The 23,066-nt window shown below is 38.3% G+C and overlaps 1 protein-coding gene across 2 annotated transcripts in view; it reads right to left on the bottom strand.

Moving 5' to 3' along the window:
* The window catches only part of NRDC (nardilysin convertase), a 50,307-nt gene that overhangs the window by 533 nt on the left and 26,708 nt on the right, over positions 1–23,066 (bottom strand). For both annotated transcript variants that reach the window (XM_016210867.2, XM_016210866.2), the window contains 18 exons: positions 21,415–21,535; positions 21,278–21,336; positions 20,970–21,024; positions 17,300–17,404; positions 15,703–15,826; positions 14,844–14,930; positions 14,145–14,264; positions 12,830–12,881; positions 11,474–11,624; positions 8,556–8,683; positions 6,932–7,094; positions 4,953–4,984; positions 4,566–4,704; positions 2,651–2,698; positions 2,290–2,342; positions 1,828–1,911; positions 1,194–1,284; positions 798–914 (listed from right to left, as the gene is read on the bottom strand). In XM_016210867.2, the coding sequence (XP_016066353.1) occupies positions 798–914; positions 1,194–1,284; positions 1,828–1,911; positions 2,290–2,342; positions 2,651–2,698; positions 4,566–4,704; positions 4,953–4,984; positions 6,932–7,094; positions 8,556–8,683; positions 11,474–11,624; positions 12,830–12,881; positions 14,145–14,264; positions 14,844–14,930; positions 15,703–15,826; positions 17,300–17,404; positions 20,970–21,024; positions 21,278–21,336; positions 21,415–21,535 (1,729 nt within the window). The remainder of the gene's footprint in view (positions 1–797; positions 915–1,193; positions 1,285–1,827; positions 1,912–2,289; positions 2,343–2,650; positions 2,699–4,565; positions 4,705–4,952; positions 4,985–6,931; positions 7,095–8,555; positions 8,684–11,473; positions 11,625–12,829; positions 12,882–14,144; positions 14,265–14,843; positions 14,931–15,702; positions 15,827–17,299; positions 17,405–20,969; positions 21,025–21,277; positions 21,337–21,414; positions 21,536–23,066) is intronic.

The following is a 23,066-nucleotide window of genomic DNA, read 5'->3' on the forward strand; positions in this document are numbered from 1 at the left end:
AGACTTCCTTGGTCTAAGCACATTTTACTTCTCTAAGTCTCAGCTTGCCTGCAACCTTCCAGAGAAGTATAAAAATGAGCCTCGGTCAACACATTTTAAGGTTTCATAGCAATGACTGACCCTAACAGATAAGATAATGTAATTACAGCAGGGTAATATACGCTGAGCCAAAACTCTCAGGTATACAGTAACTGTATACTCTAGCTTGAGAAAAATACAGTAACTATTGAAAATGGGTAAAGGGAACTTTATCTGCCCTGCTTCTAATAGGAAAGCTGTAATACCTTAAGAGCTGAGCTAAAGCCTCCTGTTAAACCCTTCTGCCTCAATGTCCTTTGGTAATTCACCACATAGGGTTATATTATCAGAGAGAGACTGGATTGTGGGACAGAGCTTTTTTGTGGGTTTTACTACTTTGTCAAAAGACCTACACCAGGAATCATTAAATCTGGAGGAGGAACTCCATAAAGACAGAAGTTTTCAATTTTCTTTAAATAGCAGAACCCTTTTTTTCTCACAAATCTTAAAAGTGACCCTCAATATATAATACAAAAATGAATCTGCTCTAATTGAAATTGGTTGGGAGGGCAGTAAAGATTAGCATCCTGCCCACTTGGCCACCTAAGATGCTAGAGAGGCCAATCTGGAAACTAAGCAAGAAATAAGTAAGTAACCAAGCCTGGATGTGAGTGCCCCAGGCATCTCCTCCACACAATACCAATGTGCTTGTAATTGTGACTCCTGTAAAATCAGGAGTCCCTGCCAGGGCTGTCTTACTCTGAAAACTGTGTTCTTACCTCATGTACAAGGCGATCAAAGAGATACTGCTGTGTCACCACTTCATTCCAGTTTCTATCCACCTCCTCCCCAAGGTGGGTATCCTCGCACTCCTTCAGCTTGATCAGAGCTGTGACCTGTTACCAGCAAAAAGACATCTTCAGGCATGGCATCACACTGGTTCCTCCAGAACACACTACGCCCTGTCCAGTCTGGTTTGTGAGGGACATGCTATGTCCCTTTGCTTGGGACCTGCCAGCATGATGAGGACAGATAAAGCTAGGAAGACATGATCAAATTAAGGTGGGGCTACAATGTCCCCAAACTGGCCAGCACACAGCTAAGACTGGTGTCTAGTTGTCTTGAAGGCTTATGTGGGCCAAGGAACAAAAGACCAGGACAGTTCAGTCAGTCACCTGGGTGTTGAATGCATCCTCAGTGAGGTTTTCGATCTTTTCCTCAAAGCTAGAAAGAAACTCTTCTATCTTTTTATCAACAACTTCAGAGCTGAAACAAAACAAGTCATCAGAAACTTGGTTTCAAGTAAAAGGCAAAGGAGGTAACTCAGGCTAAGGCATATTTCTTGGGAAGAGGAAGTGTTTTCTCCCAAGTCCTCAGCACTCTCCCTTAAATTGAGGGAGGGAAGTGAATGGAAAGAACCCTACCCCATACCTCTAGCTCATTTTCCTGGTACCCTCAAACTGAAGCAGTGACCCATGCTTGACCATTCCAAAGCTGAGACCCATCAAGGCCTTGTACCTTGGTTCTAGCATGAAGGCCAGGTCACGCACCTTTGCCTTTCATGTCCTCAGGTCTGCCTGAAGAGGTGAGACATTGGCAAGCCCTGTACAATAACTTGAGTAGAACCCTAATAGGACCATAGAAACCTGGGTCAGGCCATCTATGAACAACTACTCCCCAGCCCCCCCCCCCCCCCCCCGCAGCTGTGACTTAAGCAAACACTATTTGGTCAGTTGTCTGAGGTTTAAGTAAATACCTACCTGTAGCCCCTTGCTCTCCATGCCAAGAATAATAAGTTTGCTTACTCACTTGTATTTGGTTGCCTGAGTCCCCACAGTGACAGAAAATCCTAGAATCCCAGATGTATTCCTACAGGTAGGGTAGACATGGTACCTACAGCCAAAGCAAAAAGTTTTATGAGCTCAGGTGGTCATCTGGGCCCTGCCCTCAGAAGCACTAGAGATGAGCGAAGGATTTCTGTACATCTTTACTGAACCTGGAGATTTATAAATACGTATGCATCTATTTCATTCTCAGGTTAGAGGACCACGGGATAGGTTTTTCTCTTGCTAATCTTGAAACTTGACTAAAATGAAAACCTGATCATGGTCCAAGATAACAAATTCCAGAAGTTTTGACCAGTAGGTATGACTAAGGCATAGAAGGACCAAAGAGCTCTGAGAGACTGCTCGCTCAGGATATCTGAAACATCAGCCTGCAAAGTAACCCCAGGCCCTTATTTGAGCTTGGTGCTCTTGCCAGCAGACTTACCCAAGGGTCTGCTTGGTTCGAAGGAAGTCAAAACAAGGCTCTTCCATGTGCATCTGTAATTCAACATACTACCCATCAGCCCAATGTCTCCTAGCAAAGAAACCTCCATTTCTTCCCCCCAAAGTGTTCCATATACCCCTCAAAGTCCAGCCTCCCTTACTGCCTTCTTCCTAAATTGCCTAGGCCCCCTATCCATAATTATACTGGGTGAAAATACTAAATAACCATCTCACCTTCCAACCATAGATAGGTCTCTGACAACTCCCCAGTCCCTACTCCCAAGTCCCTACCCCCAAGCAGAAAGACCAGTTCTCATAGTGGGTCAGGGTCCTGAACACCTCAACTCTTTTATACAACTTACCACAAGCAGCTCCATAAGAGTATATTCTTTCAGACTCCTGGTACCTGACTGAAAAGATAAGCTGGTCAGACCAACTGAAAAGCCAATGGCCTGCAGGGTTTTTAATCAGCTATTCTTGGCAACCATTTATTCAAGTGTCCATCCCATTCTTCTCATCCTCCAAAGAGAATTGGTCATACCCTCTACTGCCATACTTGCAACAATTTTGTTTATACATTTTGTCTTCCCATTAGACAGAAGGTCTGCGAGAACAGGACTCATGCTTGATCACTGTATTCCTAGCCCTAGCACAGAACTACAGGCAGGCATGGAGGAGAGCCCAATAATCCCCACCTGCGAGCTCCTGCCAAAGGACCTAGAGCACACAACCTAAAATCAAGTACTTGCAGTTCAAGGTGCTAAGGAGAGCAGGAAATGTTTGGGTATCAATGAAGGGTAACTGGACCTATTCTTCAGATGGAGAGGATATGAATAGGAGCTTTGCAGCCATACCCAGGGACCCAAAACAATTTACAAGAAAAATGCTAGCAGATGCCACACTTGGTAGCCACATCCTGGCTGTCCTGGAAACTGGCAAAATAATGCGGTTAGAATAAAAGAGGCCAACAAGCAAGGATTTTGCTAGTGCATCCCCGTCAGGCTCTTGCAGGCTCCTCTGACACAGACTCATTTCTAACCCTTCCCCCTTCACTAAAGAGGCTAAAGCCTGTGCTTCCTGCAAGCCCTGTTCAGTCAGCAACAAAATTTCCTGTTTGCCTCTAGAAGGACTGCAATAAAACCAGTCAAAACTTTGTATTGATTTCCTGTTCAAAATGCTCTGTGAGGAGGGAAATGATTCTGTAAAGGAAGCAGTCTGTATTAGAAGCTAGTGCTAAGAGGTGATCAATGGAAAGCACCTCAACAGACATGGTCTTACAAATTCTATCTAAAACTGGAGAAGTACTACTCTCTCCAGGTTCTGAGCAATGAGACACTGGAAATGTGGACAAGGCTAAGCAGAGCCAGGCCACACCATTTATGAAGTCTGGGACATGGTGATCATTTCACTTTCAAATAAGTTGAAAACCTGGGGGGCGAGGGAGGGGGACCCAGGTAGCTACAACCAGAGGGAGACTAACTATGGGCAAGCTGGGCCTCTAGGGACTCAGGTTCAGGGCCATGCAGCCATGCCCAAAGCCCAGAGCAGGAATCTTCAGAGGGCCTGGCAGAGAAGAGACTTCCTCATGCAGAGAACCCAGGACCATAGTAGCAGCTATAGAAGCCCCAGAGTTTGAGAAGTCTAAGATCAATCTAGACAGGCATCGGTCCCCACAGTCCTAAAAGTGAGTGGGACAAACCACAGGCTAAAGTAGGCTATGGGCCAATGGAAATTGTTGCGGTTCTTTAAGTCCCATCCCACCTCTCCAGAATACTATGCAAAGAACACAGGATTTGTGTTCAAGTCCCAGCTATGGTATGACCTCGAAGTAAAGGACTCTGGACCTCAGATTCATTATTCATAAAATAGATGTGATAAATCCTATCAAGTACTCTGAAACCTTCAATTATAACTGGTAGTCATTGTTTGCTGTATACTGATTGCATAGCTATGTTGCAAAATTCTCCTGTTAACAAATGTCCTCCTGTTGCTTGGGGTTCTGTCAGGGGGATGTATGGGAATTTCCAACCACACTTTAGTCTGTCCCTCTGGACTAGTACAGGATGATTAATGAAGCACTGTAATTCAAAAAGGATTGTTTTACTGACAGGAACAATTTTTAAATGTAGTTGCTTCAAGAAGACAAATGACCCCAAGCACAAAATGACAGAGGTAAATACAAAAGGGCCTTGGAGGTCAGAGGGTCACTACTCCTCCAGGCTTTAGTGCCCTAAAGGTACGTAGCCATGAGGATGGCTGCATGAAGGGCCAACTGACCTGGTAGTACACAGTGACTTCAGAGTTGGCATCACCCTTGTTCAGAGCTCTCACTTTGCATAGGTGGTGGCCACTGGGCAGCTCTACCACCTGGAACTGCACAAACATCTCCTGCTGCAGAGGCATGAAGTTCAGCTTGCTGCAAAAGAATCAGTGTGGGTCACTGAGGCAGTGCCTCTATCCTCTTACCCCACCGAAAAACAGTGAAAAAGAAGCCAGGCCTTCCACAGTCCCTTCTGAAGTGCTTTGTTTATATAACTAGCCTCAAGAAAACCTACCACAAGAATTATCTCCACTGTGGTTTAGTAACAACTGAGTTGTGGCTCAAGGCCCTCCTGCTGGTAGGAACACATAACTCTCAAAGAGAAAACTCAAACCAATACTCACTCCACAACGTATTTCAGGAAATCCATAGATTCCTAGGAGGCAAAAGAGAAGAAATAACTGCATCAGGCTCTCCTGACATTAATTTCACCCATAATCAACTATTATCAATATTCTAATTGCCAGGGAAGCCCTGGATAACATTAGGAAAGCAGACAGTCTGTCATAAAAAATGCTGGGTAAGTCATTCACTGACTGGGCCTATCATTCACTGACTTAATGTTTGTTGAACACTAAATGGCTCTCAATTGAACAGCTCCTCTTCTGTTCTCCCTTGGCACTCTGCTTACCTGTACACTGTGACACTTTCCCCACTGGATCAAACTTACTGTTCAGTTTACCCCACTAGTCTATGCCCCCTATGACAACTGTGACTGTTTTTTAGAAACCTGGAGCCTGGCACAGAGTGAGCGATAGAATACTACTACTAAGTGAATACATATTCTGGCTCTCAAAACTTCTGTTTTCTTACCAACAGGAGGGATAAGTGGAGGGGTGAGCTCATCTCTAATGTGGCTTCCACCTGGGGCAAGACATGGTACTAAGTCCTCTGGACCAAATGCCCCTGCCCAGTACTACCACTGTGCACAAAGAAGCAGGCAACTATTCCTGCTCTCCTCTGTGAGTTGAAGTTTTTACACTTCTTTCTGTGAACAGGACAGAAACTAAAGCTGGGTTAGGGTTGTGAGATAAAGACACAGAGGAGTTGGGGAGGCTAGCAGCCAATCTCAAGAGTGGCCATTTATACAGGGGTAGACAGAAGTAGGTTTAAAGTTGTTCATATGGGAAAATATATAATACAAGAACTAATAATAATACAAGAACTCTGTGTTCTGCATACTTACAACTTTAAACCTACTTTTGCCAACCCTTGTATATTCCATCAAAGGGCCAGGCCTGGGAAACTGGGAGGCCACAGAAGAGATGGTGAACAGACAAACAGTTTAGGAAGAGTCTCAATCAAGCACTCTTGGCTAGAAGAGGCCTCACTTAGTCTCAAGTTCCCAAAGACATATCCAACTCAGTATGTATCACAACAAACTCCTCATATGCCCCAAACCTACTATGGTTCCTCCTCCACCAACTCTCTGGTTCAGCAAGAAATCTGGGCATCACCCTAGATCCTTCCCTTTTCCCTCACCCCCCACATCCAATCAGTCACTGAGTTTGGGCCACCTTCTACCTTATTATTTCTTAAGTACTTCTTATTTATTTTTCCTAACCTCAAGCTTCATCATTTTTTGCTTCAGCTTTGAGTGTGTGTGTGTGTGTGTGTGTAAAAACATATAACATAAAGCTTACCATCTTAACCATTTTTAAATGTACAGTTCTCAAGTGTTAAATATACTCAGTGTTGTGAAATGGAACTCCAGAACTTTTCATCCTGCAAAACTTTAACTCTGTACCCATAGAAAAATTCCCCCCTTTTTAACCTCTCCCAACCCCTGGTAACCACCATGCTACTTTCTGTTTCTATGACTTCAACTACTCTTAGATACCTCATACAAGTGAAATCACACTTCATGTCAACTTTTACAACAGCCTCATAACTGGTCTGTTTGAATCTTTCTTACTGACAAATCCTTTTTTTAAATCCTTCAATGGTTCTCTCTTTACTACAGGATAAGCCTAACATACAAGTTCTGCCTAAGTATGTGTGTATGTATACATACATATACATCCCTCACCATTCCCCAGGTCCCACTTTAATTTCTAAACTGTAGTTTCTATACACAATCGTCAGCAAATGTAACCAATACCATATATTTACCAAACACATTTCACTCAAAGTCCTGGTCCATTACCAGTAGTCTCCTTCATAAGAGTCTTGCCCGGCATCAGAGGGGCCAGGCTCCCTTCTAAATAGACTATGACAATGCTGGCCTGCCACACCTACAGGGCTTCAAGAAGAAATGATGCAACTCCAGAGCCCACACTGGCATTCAGACCTGGCCAACAGCAACAGGACACCTCATACTTACTGTGCTTGTGACATTTCCTTGTACCAGGCCCTCAACAAAGAGCTGGGATTTGAACTCTTTGACGAAGCTCAGCAAAGACTCAAGGGAAAGGCCATCCATCAAAGCCCGGTACTTATCAATCATGGACCAACGGGCATATTCCAGAATTAAAAGCCGCACATCTCTGTACAGAGGGCAAAAAAAAAAGTTTTGTTGTAAGATATGAATCTTGAAAGTAAAGGGAGATCTGGTTAAATTTCTACAGATGATATGTTTTTAAAGAGAGACAATTTCTATCACAGCTTAAGATGGAGAAACAATCACCAAAAAGCATTTAAAATAGCACACATAAGCTTTTACACATATTTGTTCAGTGGCACAACTCATTATCTGTCACAGTTGCACACCAATTTAAAATTATTACTATTTTGATTTAAAAGCTAACATTTTATTAATTACTGGAGGCCACCATTATGGATATCTACTACGGAAGTGACAATATACTAGCTCTAGGCTAAAATCATACTGACCGCCCCCACCCTGCCCTCTTCCCCACACTAAGCTGTTTAAGCTGTCAAGCAAGTCACCTAATACCTGTGACTCAATTTCTTCATTTGTAAAACAAGGGAAATAATAATGGGGTTTTTGGTGAGAATTAAATAAATATACACAAAGTTCTTAGGTCTAGCACGTAATGAATCTTCAATAAAAAGGTATTATATTACTTTACCACATTTTTAATAAAGTAGTATTCAGGAGTAATTGCATATACAGGGCTATTTTTCAACACAGCAATAGTTCCAGAAAACTCTCCTTTCCAACTTATATTTGGTTATTAGTTGTAGCTTTTTGTGATCATATTATCAGTTATTACCTGTCTGATTCTTAACTACTTCACCCTGCTTTAGAATTTTGGTCATTTATGGGCTCATTATAACTGTCAAAAGCAGGGCCTCTATATCCGATTGTGCTGTTTACCATTTGCAGACTCCCAGTAAGGAGGTCAAGTAGGGGCTTGCAAACCATGTGCATAAAGGGCTGTGTCTGCTCAGAGGAGATTCCCCCCCCGCCAAAGGCTCCACCTGCTGATAGAGGGTACCCCCAAGTGGGTCCTTTTTCCTGATTCACACAAAGGTACCCTATAGGCTACAGGCTCTGATGAAAGGCCAAAGGGGGCTGTCCATTAGCAGAGGGTTTAAGCATTAGTATACAGACTGTCTGGAAGCCTTTTGCTCTTTTCTGGAACTTTGGCTGAATTCTGGATAGCTGCAATTGCTAGACAGATAAATGATGTGTTAAGCAATTTAACTCAGCTAGTACTCATCATAGCACCCAACACAAAAATATCACCAGCAAGCAATTCTGAGCTACACCAAAACCACCACTTCTGTTATTTACTTACACCCTTTTTACCTTTAGCCTCTAATTAAGTATAGTAGGCTACTTTCAGTCCTACTCACAGATAGCTACTTTAGCTGGGTTTAGAAATCCTATAATCCTGTGGCTTGGTTTCCTAAACCACAGCACAATTCTAACAAGCCTAAAAATTAGCAGTAAAAAAATAGCCTCAGCCCCCACACCTGACCCCTAGGAAGGCAAATGCTTTTAGGCCTTCAAAATAAAAGCTGATCCCATGTATACCCACTTGGCCAGAGTCTCAGGCTTGATGAGGATGTTAAAGTAGGTCTTCTTCAACTGCTCAGTTATCATTGTAAAGACAGCTGGTGTAGAACTAAACTCCGCTAAGTAGTCAATAATGAGCTGAAACAGTAGCTAAAAAGAAAAGAAAGAAGCACTTTAAGTGGAGAAGCATGGAAATCCACTAAGTTTTTTGGGGGGTGTTTTCCATTGTTTTTTACCAGGGGCCCAGCATGGTAATAGGCATTATGGGGGACATAAGAGAAGTACTAATGACTCAAAGAATTTCCAGGGACTAAAATCCTCAATAATTGTCAAATTTGGAGCAATGATTCTTCTATTTTATAATTTTCTTTTAAAAAAAATGTTTTTATTGATTTCAGAGAGGAAGAGAGAGGGAGGGAGGGAGAGAGGGGGGGAGAGGGAGAGAGATCAATGATGAGAGAGTCATTGATCGGCTGCCTTCTGCACGCCCCCTACTGGGGAATTGAACCGTGACCTCATGGTTCATAGGTTGACACTCAACCACTGAGCAACACCAGCCAGACTATTTTTATAATTTTCATAGGTATTCTTAAACATTTTTTTCTTCCAAATAAACTTAAAAATAATTTTAGCTGCATCCCCACTGCCCCTAAATGTGACTTTAATTGGGAGGACATTACATTTACATATTAATTTTTGAAGTAATGACAACTTTATATCAAGCTGTCCTATCCAGAAACATAACAAGTCTCTTCCTTGAAGTCTTTTTTTATATGTTTCAATAAGATTAAAGCCCGGCCGGGTGTGGCTTAGCAGTTAAGCGTCGACCTAGGATCCAGGCGATCGGGGTTCGATTCCCGGTCAGGGCACATGCCCGGGTTGCGGGCTCGACCAATGACTCTCTTATCATTGATGTTTCTGTCTCTCTCTCTCCCTCTCCTTTCCTCTCTCTGAAATCAATAAAGATATGTTTAAAAAAAAAAAAAAAAAATTTAAAAAAAATTTAGAAAGCAAACAAAATACAAACACCACCCCCCCAAAAAGATTTAAAGTTTTCTTTAGATTAGTTCTGCATTTTTCTTATTTATTCCTAGGTATTTTATTTTTTTCAGTATTATATTTTTCCCATCCATTTTAAGTGGTTATTGCTACTATAGGAAATGGAGCCACTGATTTGGATATATTGATCTTGTGACCAGACACATCACAAGTTATTTTTACAATTTTAGTAGCATCTTAGGTTTTCTAAGAATACAACCATATCATCTGCAAAGAAAACTACTTTTTTCTTTTCCAAGTGTTTTTATTTTTTCACTTTAATGTAGCAGCCGGAACCTCTAAAATAATGTTGAATAATAGAGGTAATTGTGGGTATCGTTGACTTATTCCAGCTTTTAATAGTCATCATTTCATCAGTTAGTGTAATATTTGCTATTGCTGTTTTTAAATTAAAATGTTTATTATATTTAAGTAATTTCCCTCCTTCCTACTTGTTAATAATGCCCACTCAAATTTATCAAAGGATATTTTTATGTTTATCACTATATCCAAATACAGGCATACCTTACTTTGTTGTGCTTTGCTTTACTGAGCTTCACAGATGTTGCATTTTTTACAAAGTGAAACCAGCACAAAGATTATGACTCACTTAATTGCAGTACTCGCTTTATTGGAACGGGGGGGGGGTGCCTATGTCTAGAACGGAGCCCATAAAACTCTGAGGTCTGCCTGTCATGTTTCTCATTTGACCTGTATTATGATTTGTTCATCAATTTCCTAATACTGAACATTCCTGGCACTTGGTCATAGTGAATTATCTTTTTGTTACATTTCTGGATTTAATTTTCAGATTTGTAAACGTCAGCATCTACATTTTACAGGTGAAACTGGTCTCTAGTTTTATATACTTATAGTCTATCTCAGGTTTTAATATTAAAGCTAGGTAAGCTTCATAAAATAAAGAACCTTCAAAGGCCTATATATAATGATCAAAACAGATTAAAGCCTAATACTATGATTGCCATTTGGGAGGTATGTTTTGGAATTACCTGGAGACCTTTTCAAAACACCATAGAAAAGTATACCATATAAAAGTAAAATATTCCATGGTATATCCTCCTAAGACCAATATTTGTTCCCTAAGAAGACTGACAGGGATGAGGGTGTAGAGAGAAACCTATACCCTTCACTAGCGTTTCTGCTAAGGTACAGAGGCTCTTACCTCCTCGTACAGATCTAACCTCTGCCAGCTCCTTTTCTCCAGATTTTTTCTTGTATGAAACAATTCCCCAAACCATAATATATGTTCTATTCAAGAAACCAAGATATAAAATTTGTTGTTGGGTACAGTATATTACTTTACCTGGTATTTAATGATCTAACACTCTTAGCACCCCAGATTATTTCTTCCTCTGCTTATGAAGTTTTTGACAAAGCAACACTGGAACACATTCCTTATCAAAAGTCAAACTACTGACAAGATATAGAATTAGAACTGAGAAACAAGACACACATAGTTGAAACAATGGAACAGAGAGTACAAGAGGAAGAAAGTATACAAACATCTGAGTTCCACTCAATGTCAGGCAATGTGTCAGTGCCTGTAATTGCTGTATAGCCTGAAATTAAGCTCAGACTAGTCCTAAGTGCCAGTGTTGGCTGCAGAGAAACTGACAGCAAAGGGAAGTGAAATCAAGTTAAACAGGCTGTGTTCCATGCATTGCTAGTAATTAATGAATATATGTTGCTCTTATATGTGGACAAAGTGAGAATAGCTGTCATCAGCCAAGAAAACATTATAATCCACATTAATAAACATTTCTTTCTATGTCTAGCACTCCGTGTCCACTTCTATGTCTAGCCTCTATGCTTGGTGCTATAGGGGCAACACAAATATGAAATTTTAAAGCTCTCTATGAGGAAAACAGAGCTTGTACTTACAGGTAGTTTGTGGTTGAATCCTTTCACTCGAATAATTAAACCATGTTCTCCAGCTACCAGCTTATACTCCAACTGTGCCACATCTGCTTCATAAGCTGGTTCCGCAAGGTTATGGGTGAGGATATTGACAAAGATATCAAAGAGGACCACACTGAGAATATAAAATGCAAGCAGCATCGTTAACTGGCAAGAAATAGACATGAAAATATTTGCTTTGATTTAGAATAAAAAACTTCACTTTTAGAAAGATGTTAACTCACTTCTCCAGAATGTAAAACTATATACTAATTGAATTCAAGGTAAATACTGCTTACCCAGGACTCATTTTCACAGGGGCATTATAGAATTCCTACCTTCAGCAGTGCTTCCTAATCCTTTTCATCTCATGCACATATAGAAAATGGTCACATTTATGCTGTACAGGGGGGTAAGTGTAAAAGGAATCAAAGGCAACTGTCCTAAAAGCTCTGACTATTCCTGAGACCTAGCTTTCCTGACTGACAAATAAAAAATCTGAGGGAAGGGATAAAAGGTAATGTATTTTTTAAAGTGGATATTAATGTTAGTACTGCCTGGCTGGGCATGGCTCAGCGGCTGAGCATGAACCTAGGATCCAGGCGATTGGGGTTCAATTCCCGGTCAGGGCACATGCCTGGGTTGCGAGCTCGATCCCCAGTCAGGGGCATGCAGGAGGTAGCCGATCAATGACTCTCTCATCACTGATGTTTCTATCTCTCTCTCTCCCTCTCCTTTCCTCTCTCTGAAACCAATATATATTTAAATAAATAAATAAATAAATAAATAAATAAATAAATAAATAAATAAATAAATGTTAGTACTGCTTGTCATTTTAAGGTTGGATTTTACACTTTAAGTGGCAAAGGGAAGAAAGAAACATACTATCATTTCCTGAGCACCTCCTATATTTCAGGAATATTTTAGGCTCTCTGACTTCCTATAATGCAGCCATCTACATAAATATATAAGTAATTTGCTGAGAACAAAGTATACATAATCAGATTTTCTGGCAGTCTCTAAATACAGGCAACAGATCCACTAGTCCTCATTACAGACTGGAAGCTAACCCAAACTCACCTCTAAGGAACTATCTCAATCCAGTAATTCTACAACTAGCCTACACTATCAGCCTGTTTCACAAATGGGTACTGGAGATGCAGCAGCCACAATTTCATCTTAATGTTTAGTATTGATACAAATAACTTGTTTTGGGCACAGAAAAAAGTATATAATCAGCAGCATAGCTCAAGTACTGATAGAGAAAATGACAGAATGATTCAGAATGAAACAATAATTTTCAATAAATATTTTTTCTAGAAAAAAAGGATAACTGCTTACTTTGCTGCAGACTTCTGAATCAAAGGTGAGATCAGATGGAAACGTATATATGCTGAAAGAAAAAAGATTATAGATAAGAAAATAAAAGCCAGAAGATTCAAATATTTTATACCTTGCTATTTATCCCCAATAACATGCTTTTAAAAAATTCTGAAATAAGTTACCAGTTGTTAAATCCTCACTACATTTTTACCCTTAAGGGTCTTTAAAAAGTAATATTTACCATTCCAAATAATGACCAGGAGGCATACTTTAATCTATGGGAAGGTCAGATATATAGACAGATACATGGAGAGGCCTATGAATATTCATATTTATCAATAGCTTAAGTCAGGGAAAATGCTTACTGAGGTATACATGTCAATAACATTAAGGGAACAATCCCCAATGCTCACAAAAAGTTATAGCAGAGTCTTTCCAAGGAAGCTGAATAAATGTTAGGAACATTTTTAGAAACTCTTCTAAGCTATTCAAGGAAACTTGAGGAAACCTCTTCCCAATAAATTCAAGAATCCCTCAGAGCTACAGTAGTTGGCTGAGGTTAGGGATATGGATTAAGTGGCACCAAGAGCACTCAGTCTCTAAGTCCATGTTGCTCCAGTAAGTTCCCATGCTATGCACAGGAACAGGAAAAAAGTAATATGCTTTGGGGGCCACGCTGAAGATAAGGATTTTAGAGTCCGTTTAACTGTATACTATGTGCTTCCTCTGTGGTGAAAAACAAAACGGTAGAGAGAGATATACACAGAACATTTCACATTTGTAATGCTGGATGAGGCTATGGTGTCTAAGAATAATTTCCTTCAGCGTACCCTTTTTCTTTTTTTAAATCCTCGCCTGAGGATATGTTTTTATTGATTTTAGAAGGGTGGGGATAGAGGGGGAGAGGGAGGGAGAAACATCGAACATGCCTCAACCCAGGATGGCACCCACTGCCTTTTGGTGTACAGGATGACATTCCAACCAATTGAGCCACCAGCCAGGGTCTATCTTTTAAAAAAAATAATGTTCAAAAGTACCACCTATTCCCTAAGATGGCCAAAAATCTGGCTGTGCTTTCATTAAACTGGAAGAAAAATATCTGAAAAACAATTTCATTTTAGGCTTGAATCTTTGCTAGAATCTGTAGTGTCTTACAAGGATTTTTGTGATAGCACAGGAGCATAGTATTGATCCGATAAATAAGCCTAGAAAAGGTGTTCAAATGGAAGGGGAAAGGGAGGTAGATGACAGACATAAGGAAAAAAGTTTGCTACAAAGTGAAGAAAGATTTGTAACACTTATTTCACTCCTTTTAGGGATGGAAACATTTTACCTTTGGGGATTTTGAATTTGTTGTCTTTCTTATACCACAGGCAGCCTTGGGGAGTATTCACAATTTTAACAGGGTATTCTGTCTCAGGGCTATCAAAAGCCTTCAACATGAAGTCCGAGGCTAACAAAAGAAAAGAGTAATAACTCATTCAGGTACTTTAACAGGATTCCCAGCAATCCGTTCTTGGTTTCAGAATTCTAAGTAACTTTTCTTTGTGAAATCTGGAACAAAAGTTCTTGAAATAATACCCTTTCTTTATGCAATTAAACATTTTGCTATTTTCCATTCTAATTGATTTTTTTTAATGCTTTCACAACTATTACACTGACATCACAACCCATTACACTGATTTCACAACCCTCTAATGGGTTGCAATCTGTAATTTGAAAAACACTAAACAACCAGGCAAGATAATGGCAATTCCTACATGGACTGAATGAAAAGATCAGCTGTGATATACTATAAGCAAAAACAAACACTTCAGAGTCCCATGACCTATGTTTAAGTCCTATTTCCTCCATTCACCAACTGAACAGTCTTGGGAAAGCTGCTTTGCTTTTTTGAGCTTCAGTTTTCTCACTCAAAAAAGTAAGAAAATAATAATGCCCATCCCAGAGTGTTACTGGGATATCCAAATATGATTCAAACAGTTCTTTGTAAAACATAATGTTCTATACTGGTACTATTTGTTTCACTGACCTATGTACTTGTTTTCAGCTGGAAGATGAAGATCTGGATTTAATTCGAAATTACTCTTCCACAGTTCAGCCCAAGAGTTTTCAACATCTGTAGAAATGGAAAAACAAAGTGATCCAATAAATAATGCAATGTTCAGAATTCTCTCAATAACAAACCAGCCAACAACTGGCTTTCACAAATCAGTTCTCCTTTCTTTGGAAACCTGTGAGTGACATATCCAGGTATTCTAGACTCTTGCTCCTCAAAGTATGGTCTAAGCTGCACTGGTATCACTTGGGAGCTTATTAGAATTGCAGAATCTCAGGCCTCACCTCTGAGATACTGAATCAGAATCTATATTTTAATAGGATCTCCAGCTGATACATATGCACACTGACAAAATTTAAGATATACTTTTCTAAAACACAGTCTAAACTGCTCCCAAATTACCAAGACAACAGGATTTTTTCACTAGCTAATAACAGAAAATAATTTCCTGCATAGAAGTATAAATAATTTTAATTTCAAAGTAATCTAAAAATATACATAATTTTTTCCCACAGGAACCATCAAATTATTATTTTTTAATTTAATTTTATTTTTACAATCCTCACCCTAGTACATGCTTAGGGGGCCGAGGAGAAACATCAGTGTAAGAGACAGACAATTGGTTGCCTTCCAATGTGCCCTGACGGGGATCAAACCCGCAACCTATATATATGCCCTGACTGGGCTTCAAACCAGCAACCTTCTGGTGCACGGGGCAACACTCCAACCAACTGAGCCACTCTGGTGCAACATCAGACAAATTATTAAGGAATAAAAATTCCCGGGTCAGATACACCTTAATTATGTAGGACAATTATTCAAAGTATTTTACCTTCCATACTATACTGAGTCCCAAACCATTTCTCCTTGAGGTCACATTTTCCCTCATTAGCACCAGACAGCAGAACGAGATTTGCTTTTTGAGGAACTAGCTGATTAAGGGCTTCAGCAATGACCTAATAAGGGATGGGGATAGGGAGGAGACACATATACAACAATAACAACTTTAACCTATACATTTCTGTTAAAAGGAAGAACCACATTAGTTAGCTACCCCAAGATCCTAGCATGATGTTAATGAAAATGTCTACAGTCCATCAAACACCCTATTTTATAAAACTTCATTAGTCTATCAGTTTAAAATGTTTCCTGATTATGCTATATAAGCAGTACTCATCTCAAATAGTATATAAACAGTACTAGTAGCAAAAATAGTTATCACTTAGTTTTTATTGTGTCAGATAATGTTTAATATGTAATTTCATTTAATCCTAAAAATAACCCGAAGGTATACCAATTTTATAGCAAATAACACAGCTTCAGAGGTTAAAGGTAACTGTTCAGGTTAAAGGTTATGTAATCCGCAACTACAAGCGGCAAAAAGTTTGTACATGGTTCCAAAGACTATATTGTAACTGCCACCTCGCACCCGAGAAGCAGCAGAAGCTATCCCAGTGTAGGTCCTACTTCAATAATCCTTAAGCTATGGTAAGGACTAAAACAAGATTTTATGGGTTAGGTTTGAAATGCTAACTACCATTCAAACATCATTTTTTTGAGAAAAAAAATGACAAATTGTGGTTTAGAAAAAAACACCTGGACCGTTGGGTACAACCATCCTAGGGAGAGGATGAGAATGCATGGCTGCTGCTTCCTTTCCCTTTCCCTACCCTCTTTAAAATTAGTCATTGTGGAATATTCTGTATCAAAGTTTCTCAACCTGGGAACTATTAACATCTCGGACCAGATATTTCTTTGTTGTGGGATGTTGTCTTCAGCATTGAGGATGTTTAGCAGTATCTCTGGCTTCTATCCACTAGATGCCAAGAGCACCCCCCAGTTATGAAAACTGAAATGTTTCCAGATATGGACGAATGTCCCCTCGGGGGCAAATCACTCTGGTTGAGCACTGTTACCCTATATGAAACAAAATGACTTATTCCCCAGGAACAGTGGAGGCAAGTTCCTGACCAACTATTTATTTGTATGTAGTAATATTTATAAATCGTATATTTTTAATTCAGTGAATCTTATATTTTTCTTGTAAATATTTTCAAAATTATTAAAATTTAATTGTGCAGTATCTCCAACTGTACTAAAAGGTAAACTAAACAACTCTAAGTATGCTTATAGCAACCAAAGCACATAATTCTTAGGAATCACTTTAACTATTTAAGCATATGTTTCAACACTTGAAAAATGGTGAATATAGTACCTAAGAAGAGGACTTGATTTTCTCCTATTAAAACATAATCATACACAAGAATCATGAAAAATTATCCACAAAACTACTGGTATTTCTTATATTTAAACAAACAAGACATGACCAAATGTAATTAAGCTTTCTCCATTCCCACAGTTCTTAAGTACTTTTCTGCACTTTCTCACCCTTCTTTCTCTAAATGTGTTAGAAATGGAAACCTTCTTACTTCTGGCTTGTATTCAAAAAGAAGCTGATCTCCAGTGAGGAAGTCCTGCAGTGGGTACAGCTGCATGTTTTCGCATATGTTTTCCACATACTCAACTGGATCTGTCTGTAAAAAGGTAAAATTATTTCACACCAGAAACTCCCCACTGTTATCTTTAATTTGCCACAAATGCTTTTTTCTCTTTTTTAAAAAAGGATGAATCAAAGCTTATGAACTGATATAACCAAACATAACTGCAACTTAAAAAACTGATGGGCAGAATTCCAAAAAAATATATAACGAGAGATACTACCTTAAGGAGCTTAACCTAATGCCCCTCCCATCCCCCATCCTGAACCCTACAACACATCAGGCTCTAATGATGTCACAACTTCTTCATGAGAGCAATTACAGGACTGAACTGTAAATGCCTGTTTATATGTCAAGCGCCACACAATGTAGTGAAGTCCCTAAAGATAGGGTCTTCATCATTTTATCACTGCAGCACTATCACCTAAAATCAAATAAATGTAACCACGAATCAAATTAATGTAGAAATCAAAATGTGTGATTAGATAAAAGTAAATAAAAGGAGTTGTACTAATCAGTGTATTATTTCAATTTAAACCACAGCTCTCTAACCTATGAAACGGAAATACTCCTCCAGAGGAAAGCAATCAATTCAAGGATTTATTGAGCACCCAGATGCACAGAATCTTGAACCAAATGGAACCAAGTGGTTCCATTCTCACATTTTGTAATGAGGACATATATTCAGATTATTAGGTGATTTGCCGAAGGTCATATAGTGAGAAAATGACAGGCAGTTTAGATACTAGAACTCAGGCCTCCTAACGTGGTAGTGAACACTTTTTCCAAAATATCACACTGCCCAGTCCTTTACTAGACAATATGGGTTGTTCTCTCAGCTAACGGGAGACAGAAAAAGAGTGAGGTTACTGTACTCATGGAGGAGAAATGAGACTAGCATACATCAAACTAGAGACCATAGGAATATCACATAAGAACAAAATAAGGAAAAAACAGTAAGAAAAAAGGAAAGATTCATTGTTAGCTACCCCCCACCCCCACTTCAGGAAACATTTCTGAATCATAAGTTAATTAGTAACTAAAGTGCTATTATGCTTGAAACGACTCCTCTTACTGTTTTAATTTTTTAATCAGTTATTTTTACTAACCATTTATTTATAAGTTAACTGCCCTAATCTGTGTGCTAAAAACTGAGTGATTAAAAATATTTCCTATGAGAACACACAGGATCTTAGCTAAAAGCAGATCTTTGGTGCCAAGGCAATGAAGAAGGTACTAAGAAGAACAGTTAAATGTTATCCTTTAATTTTTTTAAAGATATAATTCACATACCATAAAATTCATACCTCTAATCAATCTGTGTTCTGACTCTATGGATTTACCTATTCTGGATATTTCATATAAATTGATTCATATATGTGACTTGTTGTGTCTGGCTTCTTTCATTTAGCATGGTGTCTTCAACGTTCATCCATGTTGTAGCATGAAATCAGTAATTCATTCCTTATTGATGGCTGAATAATATTCCATAGCATGCACAGTCTACTTTTGTTTAACCGTTCTGATTCACTGATGGACATTTGGGTTGTTTCCACTTGGGGCTACAATGAATAATGCTGCTCTGAACAGCTGTGTACAAGTTTATGTATAAACGTTTTCAATTCTCTCGGGTGTATTTCTAGGTGTGGAATTGCTAACTTTTTAAGGAACTGTCAAACTGTTTTCCAAAGCAGTGCACCATTTTACATTCCCACCAGCAATGTTGAAGGGTCCAATTTCTCTACATCTCCAACACTTGTTACTGTCTATCCTCTAATTCTTTCATCTACTACAAACTCTCACTATCTTCCATTACTGTTATATTGTTCCTATTTTTCTGCCTACAGAAAAGCAATTAAACAGCTTTTCTCTAGTTCACATAGTTGATTTATGATACATACTGAGTCCAAATTTTTATGTAAATTTAAAAACTTTTAATTTCTTAATTTAAAAAATACTGGTTTGAATAGCTTGAAAAGGACACTCCTGTTTACTTTTATTTATGAAAACTAGTAAAAAGTCTTATGAAGAGACATTTCAATTTTGTTTAAAAAGGAAATATATAAATGCTGAAATAAACTGAGCTACTTGAGTTAATTCAACAGTTCACACAGATATGGAACTTTCTGATTTGTTCTGACTACACTGATTAGGTTGTAATTTAAGATGTTTTGGACTCATGTTTTAAAATTAAAGTAAGTATTCATGAATATTGCTAAAGAAAGAAATGAGCTACAAAATGACGAGATGTCAATAAACAAAAATCTTGAAATGTCTTGCTAAGAAAGAACTGAAGGGACAGAAAGAAAATGTCACTCCCTCAACCAATGCTAAAAAGCAGACCCCCCCAAAAAGGGAATTTGGATATCACTTATGGTTGTAGTCCACAATTCTTGTTCCCACTCCTTCTCTGCCACAGTTGTGACCTACATGTTACCACCATAGCTGATAAGGTCACTGAATAAAATCACTCCTGGTTAGGTAGAAGGCAGGACTTGTGGGTTCTATGCATATCAATCTATTTGCAGGGAGGAGTGTCTACAGGACCCTCTAATGGCCAATACAAGTCACAGCAGCCTTTTTGTTTTCACAGAATAAGATTTTTATTTCGATTTCAAGTGACTTCAATTATATAGAGCAGACTAAATATGAATCAATAGCTACTGGAAGCTTACAGTTTTGTGACTTTGTCCTCATGTACTTAAGTTTTCTCTACTTATAGTAGATATTCAGGGAATCATCTTTGGTAATGATCCAAAAAGTCAGGTTTCAAGATGCTCTATGAGCCCTGGCTGGGTAGCTCAGTTAGTTGGAGCGTCATCCTGATATGTCAAAGTTGGAGGTTCAGTCCCTAGTCAGCACACATACAAGAATCAACCAATGAATGCATAAATAGGTAGAACAACATATCGGTGTTTCTCTCTCTCTTTCAAATCAATTAAAAATAAAAAAGTTTTACAAACTGGTTTTAAATCAGAGGCTCTTAATCTAGGGTCCATTGACATCTCCCACAAGATTATCAGTGGAAAAATTCAAGGGGTGGTAATGCAACCTTGGCGTGTAGGAAAGACACTAACCAACTGAGCCACTGGGCCAGGGCCAAACTTTATCCATTTTTTAATCCTGAACTCAATTCAAATTTACCATATCCACAAAACCTTCCCTGGTCATATTCCAATCAAGGCAAATGCTCTCCTTGCCCAGAAATTCTAAAGTGCACTGTTTCTAACATCATATATGGTTATTACTACTGATTATCTTATAGAATGGCTTCACAATATTTGAATTTTCCAAATATTAAGTACCATAGTAAGCTCTCCATAAATGTTTATCAAAGGGATAGACAGATGGATGACTACATATATAAATGATTACCACACAATATGATCAGTGTCAATCTGCCTAATCCTTCAGTTACTCAGTATAAATGCTCAAAAACATAAAAGTTAACTTTCAGATAGGCTCAAGGCCACCTTGAGACTCACATGACAGAGAGGGGCAGAATTAAAACTCCAGTGACACGTCCAAAAAGAGGAACAATGTCCACACTAGTTTCAATTTGGTCACAGAAAACCTTCAAAAAGAATTCAACTTCTAGTACCTGTTCTTGGTAATGGAACTCATTGTCCTCAATTTTCTGAATCTCTTCAAAAATTCTGTGAAACAAGAAAATTACAATTAGAAGACATATTTAAATGTCTCATTAGAATCATCAGCAAGAAAAGCATAAAAATAAACAGACTGGCCATTCACATGTAGAGAATAAGAATAGGGAAACAGTAAAGGAAATTAAGCAGGAAATGCCTGAAAAATTATGAAAGCAGTACTAAAACATGTCTACTGGCAGCCTAAAGGCTGAAACATACTAAAACACTGATTCCTGGCCTAATTCTAATAAGTACGTATTACCTTTTTTCTGGGCCTAGCTTCTGCAGCATTTTTAAATACTGGAAAACAGTATGAGCCACCTAAAAACAAAACATCTGATTACATTTTTGCATAAAGTGATATCTATATTTTAAAAGCCCTCCATTTTAATTATTTACCTCATAGAAATGTTCATAACCCTCATCAGTCAATGTAATAGAAATGCTGAACACTGAGTAAGTAGAATTTTGCTCAAATCCTGTCTCACCATTTCCACCAAATAATGCAAGAGCCCAGCACCTATAGTTGGAAAAATTAATCCAATCAATATCTTGGGACTGATAGTCTACAAATACATCAAATTAACAAAATAGGTAAGCTTTCTATGTAAAATTTGGGAAGTTCAGTCTTTGATGCAAACGTGCTTTCCAACAGTAAATTTATAAGCACAAATTTTAAAAGCACAAAGCCTGCCAAGGAATTGTAGTACATGCAGGAATCACAAGAAGGAAATAATACCTTATTTATTTGTTTAATAGAAACACTAATATATATTACAGAATAGTAAAACTAAGTTTTATGAAGCCATAGTAATTTTTGTTGAAGAAAACAGCAAAATATTAAAAGCCTAAAATAAGGAGGGAGAAAGCCAGAATAGAGTTGGAAATTCTAATAAAATAAGTAAGGTAGAAAGATTATGCACATCTTAAAGCACTTTACATTTATTGTGTAAGCATATATGTACCTGATATCATTTTCTTTATAATAACCCTGTCCTCTCAGCTTTTTTTAAACGTTCTAGTACACACTTACTTAAGTTAAAGTACTTATTTAAGTTTCTCACCAACCTTTCCATTCTTGAATTAGTGTATAGAAAAATCAAACAAGGAATTAATGTATTTGTCCTGATGCTAAAGCTATATTTCTATTATTTGGCTAGACAACTTTAAAAAGTGCCTAACTGCATTAGGAAACATTCTGCTAAAATGGCTGCATATACTGTTCATAGTCCCACATATTTTTTATGATTTGTCTGCCCAATGAAGTTCTCATTAATCTACCTTTTGGGTTGCAAAACTTGGAGATCCTCAGCATTTAAATAATTGACTTACTTACTATTCAAATCTAAATTCTTGGTTACAGCTAACCTTTGATGCAATTCTGGACTCTATTAGTTCATGATTTTTTAAATTTTGTGTACAACTTTCAACATGGACTAAAAGGGGACTTCCAAGGAAATATACCAATATAATACAGCCAATAAAATAATCTAAGTTAGCCCTGGTCGGTGTGGCTCAGTTAGCTGAGTGTCATCCTGTGCACTGAAAAGTCACTGGTTCAATCCCCAGTCAAAGCACATACCCAGGCAGTGGGCTCAATCCCTGATTGGGATGCGTGCGGGAGGCAACCAACCGATGTTACTCTCTCACAACGTTTCTCTCTCCCTCCATCTCCCTTCCCCTCTCTAAAAAAAAAAAAAAAATCAATAAAAACATGATAGATAGACAGATAGATGATAGAAGATAGATAGATGATAGATAGATAGATAGATAGATAGATAGATAGATAGATAGATAGATAGATAGATAGATAGATAGATAGATAGATATAGATGATAGATGGATGGATGGATGGATGGATAGATAGATAGATGATAGATAGATAGATAGATAGATAGATAGATAGATAGATAGATAGATAGATAGATAGATAGATAGATGATAGACAGATACAGATAGATATAGATAGATAAAATAACCTAGGTTAATTAAGCATTAGATTTTATTCTAGTCTTCCTGGCTGATAAAGCGAAAAGAGAAAAAGAATGGGT

This window comes from Miniopterus natalensis, chromosome 9 (assembly GCF_054644295.1).
Source record: "Miniopterus natalensis isolate mMinNat1 chromosome 9, mMinNat1.hap1, whole genome shotgun sequence".
Classification (NCBI taxonomy): Eukaryota; Metazoa; Chordata; class Mammalia; order Chiroptera; family Miniopteridae; genus Miniopterus; species Miniopterus natalensis.